The 9,291-nt window shown below is 49.3% G+C and overlaps 1 protein-coding gene across 1 annotated transcript; it reads right to left on the bottom strand.

The window, feature by feature from the left end:
• Nucleotides 1–1,220: 1,220 nt before the first annotated feature.
• LOC123092952 (sugar transport protein MST4) lies at nucleotides 1,221–6,697 on the bottom strand. The gene is made up of 3 exons (XM_044514814.1): nucleotides 6,426–6,697; nucleotides 5,347–5,666; nucleotides 1,221–2,725 (listed from the first exon to the last, which is right to left on the bottom strand). Exons 1-3 carry the CDS (start codon nucleotides 6,559–6,561, stop codon nucleotides 1,637–1,639), a joined length of 1,545 nt encoding a protein of 514 aa, XP_044370749.1. The 5' UTR covers nucleotides 6,562–6,697; the 3' UTR covers nucleotides 1,221–1,636.
• Nucleotides 6,698–9,291: the final 2,594 nt, after the last annotated feature.

The raw sequence follows: 9,291 nt of genomic DNA, 5'->3' as shown, positions 1-9,291 counted from the left end.
TTTGGGGCGGAAATAAATGCAATGGCCCCGCAGTGACCATTGCCGCTGAAATAGGAGCAATCGGAGTAGTCTTTGAGACAGACTCGCAATTGCTGGCTGATGCAATGGACGTCCGCAAGGTCGACTCCTCCCCATATGATGTAATCATCGAAGACATCAAATTCCAGCTGAAGCTTTGGTTTGCGCATCACAGAGTGCGTGCTTGTAGGCGTAATGAAAATTCTGTAGCACATGAGTTAGGCCAAATAGGTCGTATGTGTCTACCTGGTGATTGTATGGAGTTTAACACTATTGTACCGCCTTCAGTGGTTGTTTGTGTGTTAGGTTAATCTATAAAGCTTTGCTTTGCCTTAAAAAAAAGGTGCAACCACACAGCCATGGTATATTCTCAACGACTATAATTTGCCAAACGGTCAGCAACTCTATTTTGATCCCTACATAATTTCAGAGGAATAAACTCCTTGTCTTTTATCAACTCCTTAATTTCAGCCACCACATGTCTATAGGCAGAACGAACTAGTCCATCTCCTATAAGACTAGACAAAGCTTCACTTGAATCAGATTGGAAGGTTAGAATGTTGTAAAGCAAGGGCCATTCCTTGCATGATTGCATGTAACTCCGCTTCCAGTGCATCATTGCAATTGAAAATAAACCGATATGCAGCAAAAATAACTGATCCATTGTGATGTCGGAGAATTATCCCTGCCGCCGCTGCACCAGACTAGCCTGAAAAGGACCCATCCACTGACAGAGCAACGTAATCAGTGGGAGGACGCAGCCAAAGCTTAGGAGCTGCGACCACTCTTACTTCAGGTAAAGTCCAATCATCGACCGGCCGGCATTTTACCCTTAATAATTTCCTCTGTTCTATACTTACTAGCATCTCCAATATACTTCATATAACTCTCCAAAAAGTCCACCGTAGCAGCCATCGAGGGAACCTCTTTATCGTGAGTAAGATCACTCCGTAAATGCGAGATGTGCCATATAAGCATAAGAACACGTCGCTCTCGTCATCGTTACAATTAATCAGCAGGTTTAGCAACCATTCTTTCCCACTGTTAATAAGGAGCTGGTCACAAGGAGCGACCAGAGAGTTTGTAACAGAATAACAGAGCTTGAGCATTAACAAGAAACCTGCTGCAAGTGTTCGGTAGGCAAAAACCTGCTAGCACTTTAGAAGGGCGGATGATGACATAGCTGACTAAAAGAGAGGTGATTGTGGAACATTACTGCTGTGCATTAACGAATCGCAACATCAGTTTTACAAGGTGCTGTATACAGGTAGGCTCGCATTGTCAGAGAGACAGAGACCAACTTCCAAACAAATAGACACATAAAGGATACTACTACTACTAAACAAGAAACATCGAAATACTCTACACTGCTGCCCTCTGTCCCAAAATAATTGACGTGGTTATTTTGGGACCGAGGGGGTATATAGAACTGCAAGGTTTACTACCACACTGCCCGCTGTTCCTCGTCGCATGGAAGCAGTGTAATAGTTGGGCTCGCGACTGAAAGTGTCTGCACTCGAGATGAGATCGATCGATAAAGCTCAGTATCCATCTTTCCTCTTTCTAAGTCGAGTTGTGCAGGCAGGCAGGCAGCGTTACATAGTAGGAGCAACACTTTTCAGACGGTGGCGTTCTTGCCGTTGGCGATGTTGTGGTGTTGGTCGTCGTCGTCCATGAAGCGCTTCCAGAACCAGTGCTGCTTCCACACCTTGTCGGTCATCTCCTCGATGGGCACGTTCTTGGTCTCCGGGAGGAAGAAGAGCACGAAGACGGACATGACGAGCACCCAGGCCGAGAAGAAGATGAAGATGGCGAACTTGAGGTGGCAGAGCATGGAGAGGAAGGCCTGCGCGATGAGGAAGGTGAAGAGCAGGTTGACGCACACCGTCACGCTCTGCCCCGCCGACCGCGTCTCCAGCGGGAACGTCTCGCTGGGGATGAGCCACCCCAGCGGGCCCCAGGACCAGGCGAAGGAGGCCACGTAGGTGCACACCATGACCACCACCAGGATGGCCCACCCGTGGCCCAGGTTGTCCGACTTGTCCGTCACCTTGATGCCCAGCACCACGGCGATCACCACCTGCGACAGGAACATCTGCACGCCGGCCTCCAGCAGCAGCGCCCGCCGCCCGGCGCGGTCCACGGCGTACACCGACACCAGCGTGGCCAGCACGTTGACGGCGCCCGTGATCACCGCCGAGTAGAGCGACGCGTCGCTCTTGAACCCCAGCGTGTTGAACAGCACGGGGGCGTAGAACATGATGGCGTTGATCCCCGTGAACTGCTGGAAGATCTGGAGCAGCACGGCGATGACCAGCTGGGGGCGGTTGCGGCGCTGGAGCAGGTTCCGGAACGGGTGCTTCACCTCCTGCGCGATGCGGCTTGCCTCCACGATCTCGTTGAACTCCGGCTCCACGTTGTCGGTGCCGCGGATCCGCTTGAGCACCGCCTTGCCCTCCTCCAGGTGGCCGCGCTCGATGAGGCTGTTGGGGGTGTCGGTGACGAAGAGCGCGCCCAGGGTGAGCATCGCCGCCGGGATGCCAGCCAGCGACAGCGACAGCCGCCAGCCCCACGGGTGGATCTTGCTGGTGCCGTAGTTGACCAGGTTTGCGAACAGGATGCCGATGGTCACGTTCAACTGGAACAGGATGTTGAGCCCGCCGCGGATCCTCGTCGGCGCGATCTCAGACAGGAACAGGGGAACGGCCTGCACCACAGTTGTTCGTTTCGTTAGAGTTTTTTATTTAAGAGGCGGTGAAATCACGAAATGGGTCGTCAAATGCAGACGGCCTTAACGAGGCCCATTGGGCCCAGAAGGTTCTCTTCCCTTTTTCCCCCTTTTCTTGCGATATTACTAGCATGTGACTACGCTAAAACAAATCACCTAGCATGCTTTCCTACTGCCAAGAAAATCAGTGACCGTACAAATAAAGTGTCAGAAGCGCACCACCTATCACCATCGGAATCTCTTAATCAGCGGGTCTAATCAGAAGCGTTGGAATTAAGTAATAAAATATTGTTGGACTAATGATCTACTCCTACTCGAGCCAGTTCTGGCACACATGCATGCTGTCTTGCCTGCTTCGTACTACATAATTGAGTCTAGATGCGTTTATATACTCCTATTATACACAAGTACGTTATGTTATTATTTTGTACGTTAGTCGGTTAGTGTGTGCATAATTTGCAAACTGACGCTAGGGATGTAGGTGGCAAATAAATGGCGTCCACAATTCCGTTTAGTTAGTTTTTGCTAGCTTGATACTTCATTTTCTTCAAACAAACAAAAAACCTATTTGAACTATCATATTATAAGTGAACTTTAAACGGGATTAAACAGGACCCGGTTGACATCCCTAACTGACGCTCAATCAGTGCGTTGATCCGTGTAGTAATCTAATGCATCACTAGCGCACAAATTCTTGGCATTTTCAATCGAGAAACCTCCCCGCTACGAGGTACAGGCCATAGACACATTGTTTTTTTTTTTTCAGTGTTCGACGAAGAGTCCAAGCGAAGTGCACCTCCAAGTCAAGCATCAAAGATACAATTTTGGTCCAACAAGCATCTAAGTTTATGTAGAACTACTCTATCAGGTAGGCCCGCTTCGTATTGCGACCCGTGTGGCCTAGACGTGAACAACCGCACCTGCTTGCTGCTACTAAAAGAGCGTTGCTATGCACATGATAGATTTGCGCCCGATGCCTGAACGATCCTCCATGACAGCGATTCGGCGTGCGTGCAAGCATGAAATTTGGACGTGAAGGAAGAATCGTTCACAGATCGTGCGGAAGTATCGCCCGTGAAGCAATTTCGGTACTAAAATAAAAGTTTCGACAGCCAAAAACAGAAGAATCCAAAGCCGCTGTGTTTGTATATTCTACAACTAGTCCAAGTTGATAGCAACTTGGGACAACTAAAGAGAAGGGCAGCCACACCAGCAGACTAGTAAAACCAAGAGAAGCCAACGAGATAAGCTGCAAGCTTACACCTATCACCTGTTGGTTGGCCCAAGCTTCTCCTACCATTTGGGCCAGTAATTTCTAAGCCTGGAGTCGCGGCCAGCATCGGAATCTTGAACTTAACAAGTTTATCGCGAGAGGTGAGGCGATGCCACCAATGGAAGGTGTCCTCGTGCGCCAACACGAGTCATGCACCGCCACATGGTTTGTACGTTTGACCCCTAAATTCCGGGAAACATGAGACGGATACGATGTACTCCTACTACATACGTACTGCAGCTAGTACGTATAAAATGCAACAGTAGTTCATATCTAGAGCATTAATCTGGACGTAAAAACTGGTAGGACCAGTAGGTTTAGTTTTGGTCCAAAGATTCTTTGATGCTACCGTGGACGTGGACGGTGACTAATTGCCAGCAAACGAGGAAGAAACTGCGCACGGGTTACGTCATTTTCATAGACACGGAAAATTATGTCTCGCGCATGCGTGCTATTACTACATACTCCCTCTTTTTCGGTTTATAAGGCTCAAATTTAAAATCTCATCAACCAAGACACTTGATGTATGGAGGAATGTATCTTGTACTTTACAAAACTACCCAAATTAAAATGATGCATTAATTTGAATTAATTGTAGTGCATGCATGCTTGACTACTAGATGAGTACTCCCTCCGTCCGGGTTTATTGGGCCCTTAGACCAAATTACAGGTACCAAGGCAGAACTAATAATTCCCTCGAATTAGCACCATTATACTTCGGCTTCTGCACCAAATTAACTGCCAAAACAATCAAATCTCGCTGCATGCGCGCACCTACCTGCATGCAGCCCCATGCTCACTTTAATGTAGCGGCTGTACCCAATACGAGGGACGCATGCGCCAGCTGATAAAGGAAAATCAAGCTATTTGTTGCCTTATTAAGTGCGAATGAAGGAAACGAGGCGTGGAGAAAATACTCCGGTTGCATAAGGGCCTTGTAAATAGGGACAGCGTCCGGTTGCCCACGGGCCTAATAAACTCGGACGGAGGGAGTATGAAAGTTACATGCATTGGGGAGTTCCTTTTTAATTACTACATGCAAAGATTTAATGCACCTTGGAATCTCAATAGGAGATGGAGATGAGCCCTTTAAATTGAAAAAACGAAAAAATTGAGATGAGCCCTGTAAACCGGAAAGGAGGGAGTATTTTTCTCAAACAAGCCACCGCTAGCTTTACATGTTTGACTTCGGTTTCTACCAAGATCTTTTGACTTAAGTTACCTAGGAGTACGTACATATCAAATGTTGCTGCGTACACGTACGTAACCTTGCTTACTGGTATTAAAAAAATATACAATTCTGAAGCTGGTGGAAATTTGTGCTAACCTGGTTGGCGAAACCGACGCCGCAGCCGAGCAGGATCCTGCCGATGATAAGCATAGCGAGGTTCTGGGCGGCCCCGTTGAAGATGACGCCGATGATGAAGAAGACGCCGGCGATGAGCATGGTGAGGCGGCGGCCGAGGCGGCGGGTAGTGTAGGAGGCGAAGAAGGTGGCGGTGAGGCCGGCGAGGTAGAGCGATGAGGTGAAGAGCTGCAGGCCCTGGTTGTCGTACTTGCAGTAGTTGCTCTCCTTGTCCTGGTTCTTCCGGCGCAGCACCGCCGGGAAGAACTCACGCAGGAAATCGTCCATCGATGTCACTCCGCCTGCAAAAACCATCAGTTTTTGGATCTTAGAAATGGCTGTTAATCGAGCTGGACGCTGTGAAAGAAATGGATAAGATTTTCTTAATTAGTTTTACTAAGAATTCATTAATACTACACTACACCAAAAGGCAACGTGTCCACACAAAAGACAGCTTTGTTGAATCAGACGTACGTGATCTGAAGATGTACAAATGGGTTGACTTAACAGCCTATCAAAGTAGGTGGCAAGATGGCAGCAGTTACTCTCTACTTTCTTCCAAATATAGTATAATATTAATTCTTATATATACGGGGTATCAGTCACAGAATCATACAGCTAGCACAGGAGCGTGTATATATGCATGATCCTGGCCAGAAAACTGGATAGTGTTCACAATGGAGTAAATAGGAAAGAGTTTGAATTATCGGCTGGCCGGTGCGTGGTAGTTAATGAGGAGGATCAATTGCATTAACTTCGTTCCAATTATCCGTGGTTATCTGCTTCGCCATATGAAGAGGAGAGACGGCAGCCACAAGTAAACGCCATAGCCATGGAGTCAATTAAACTCCTCTCTTTCATGCGTGGTTCCATTATGGATAACATACGCGCGGATCGACGAGGACGGCATGGAACCCTAAACCATGCATGTGAGGCGGATTTGACATGATTTTCCAGAGCTACCACGGGAGCACGCAACGCACGCACATGCATGGAGGGAGATGATCGATCGCGGGAAAAAACTGCATGGACATGTAGAGTATAGGAGTATATCGGGTTACCTGAGATGCCGACATCGTAGCCGAACATGAGGCCGCCGGTGGCCGCCATGATGCAGGAGATGATGACGATGGGCGTGATCTTGGCCTCGAACTCCACGCCGGACGGCGCCGACACAGCGAACCCTCCGCCCGGCATCCTCGCAAGCCGGCCGGTCAAGCTACGCCGATATAATGGAAGCTAGACAAGCAGCGAGTGTTTCTCCGCAGAGCCACACGAGGAGAGCAGCCAAAGGAAGGGGATTGGAGATGGGACACAAGGCTCCAAGTCCCTGGGGTATATATAGGGAGGGAAGCCCACTGCGCTAAGAAATTTCAAACGCAACCGAGCGGCCAGATCAGGCCACGTCGCCTCCACGATCGTGCGGTGGGGCCCGCACGACGGCTCTCTCGCTCGCAGCTCGCTGGCTGCCCAGTCAACGGACGGCTCCACGGCCCACGGGCCAGAGCATGCACCACTGCGTGCACAAGCACGACGACTTTTCCGTTCCTCCCACAAATTATGGCTTATCCAAACCAAACCCTTCTAGTAGTAAGCCTTTATGGGCTCCTTTTTTGGAAAAGAAAACTGGAGAGCAGCACGGAAAACCTTGAGGATATTCTCTTATCGGACGCCGACCTTCTTGACAACGAGATCGCTGGATGGGCCCACATGTCGGTGAACGATCTGTCCGAGTTTCCGGAGTGTCAGCAACGGGCGCAGCTTCCTTGTTGCTGGCTTGGTTCATGTGAATGGAGGACCTTGACTTTGAACGTTACCATTTTAACGAAATTTATACGTCACGTGGGGATGGATTCGCTTGGGAAAATTATGTGTTCGTCGATGTGGATAGCAGTGTACATGCAAGCACAAGAAATTTGACTCCTGGTCGGCGTTCGCCGGCGATTACCACAGTGCATGCGTGCGTGTACTTTTCCACAGGGGAAAGTGGTGTTGGCCAACTGGTTCTTGTTTATGCATAGCTTTTGTACATTAGTGATTTCGTCGAGATACGATGGTACAACATACGGCTGTATAAATATACCACTGTCACGATGTCGACCAAGAGCAGACTAAATCAAATCTCCCTTCCAGCTAGCCTCGTCGACATGATATGATACATCACATGGTAACGTTGCAAATTAGTATTCTAAACTTCTCCATTATTTCTGTAAATCAGTTCGATCTCGCGTACTTCTGAGAGGAAACACACGCCGCGGATTAGGACTAAACAACGCAACTAATTATCCACGTTAGGCTCACGGGAAATGAACGTAAGCCGTGGGATTAGAGCATGTGGGCTAAACGAGTAACGACCGGTCGCTCCTCCAAATAACAAATCTGCGCGAAATCGAATTTCGCTTTGATCTTTATATGTCCAGCAACCCAAGCCCATTTGCACGTTCTCACCGGCCGGCGGCCGATGCTGCGTAGTTCATACCGTCATATGATAAGTCAACCAATCTTATCGCCTGAATATTCAACACCCGAAGCCCTGCAGCCCTGGCCCCGAATAATGCCGTCAGGGGAATCAAATGGTTTTCCTCGAAAAGAATATACACCCATGGTCGAAAGAAATCAAATGCAGGAATTCGGCACGGTTTGCACGCGAGAACTCCCACCCGTTTGGGAATTTTAAACGGCGTGCGACGCCGCAATTTGCATCCTTGGTTCAACCCGATGGCCGACTGCGACGTGTTCTCAAAAGCAGAAAGGGACACGAGCGAGCCGGAGCTTTTGTCCAGGGCAGGCCATGACTTCTGCGAAACTTCAGCAAGCTTACGAACAAGAACAACACTGTGCGCAGCACAGAGGGCCACGACAACAGCGTACGTGTTACGTGAGGATCTTTTTCACTGCCCGTATGCTTATAGTGTAGTAAAATATGCTGCGAGTACGCAGTCAACGCCACGCATGGGTGTCTCACGTACGCACAGCACCGGTTTTCCGTATGATCTCTGAAAAAAGAACACCGGTTTTCCGTGAGGAACTCCCTAACGATCTCTGGGTTTGGTTTGCGTTTCGGTGTGTCTGAAGTCTGAACCAACGGCCGGTCGCCGTCGGGCGAAGCTGGAAACTACCTCTCCGAGACACGTCCGGTCCTGGCTGGGCTTTGACTCTGAGGTACTAACTGATAACGTAAACACGCCATCTTTCCCCTCACAGGCAAACTGCTTATATATAGAAAAAAAAATACGTACTAGTTTACGGCACACCTGTACTGATCGATGAGCCATTGTTTCGGAGTTCAGAGCCACCGTGGTCGAGTGTTGCGGCATTGCGATTGACCTCTGAACCACGCGGGGCGCCCAAGTCAAGCGGCGGATGGCACAATTTCTGTGCCACGGCAGGCGTGACGCCCTCTTTTCAGTCTTGTTTGCTTCGGCGGCTAGCTTTTCAAATCAAAAAAAGATAACGACTACGTAGAAGCAGGCGATTCACGCGTCCTCGACCTCGTGTCACTGACAAGCGGAGACCGTACAGGTCGTCCACTAGATTTTTCCGAGTCAGCACCGATCGATGCACGCGTCGTTGCAACCAGCACCGATGTGTCCGCCCATGATCCAATCTTTACACGCGTGCATGCATCGTTAAGTCGTCCACTAGATTCTCCAAGTCAGCACCGATCGATGCGTGCACCGTTCGCGCCCAGCACTGATGTGCTTGCCCATGACATTTACACGCATGATTTAGCCCGTTCCAGGCCGCCCATTGGCCGTCTGATTGTTGCAGCCGGTATACATCCAGTCACCGGCCATAGGCATCTTTCAGATTTTCCTCCTGAAATGCAGACAGGCACGATGGGCCGAAAAGGATATGCGGTATGGGACAGGAGTGGCCAATTGTGTTGTGCGGGAAGAAACTTGAGGAAATTCTACAGACCAAAGG

Source organism: Triticum aestivum, chromosome 4B, assembly GCF_018294505.1.
Source record: "Triticum aestivum cultivar Chinese Spring chromosome 4B, IWGSC CS RefSeq v2.1, whole genome shotgun sequence".
Classification (NCBI taxonomy): Eukaryota; Viridiplantae; Streptophyta; class Magnoliopsida; order Poales; family Poaceae; genus Triticum; species Triticum aestivum.
This window is presented reverse-complemented; position numbering and strand designations above follow the sequence as displayed.

Coding starts and splice junctions, on each gene's coding strand:
- LOC123092952 (XM_044514814.1), bottom strand. CDS start 6,561: ATGCCGGGCGGAGGGTTCGCTGTGTCGGCGCCGTCCGGCGTGGAGTTC. Junction 5,667..6,425: donor CTACGATGTCGGCATCTCAG/GTAACCCGATAT, acceptor TGGTTTTTGCAG/GCGGAGTGACATCGATGGAC. Junction 2,726..5,346: donor GCGTCGGTTTCGCCAACCAG/GTTAGCACAAAT, acceptor ACTGTGGTGCAG/GCCGTTCCCCTGTTCCTGTC.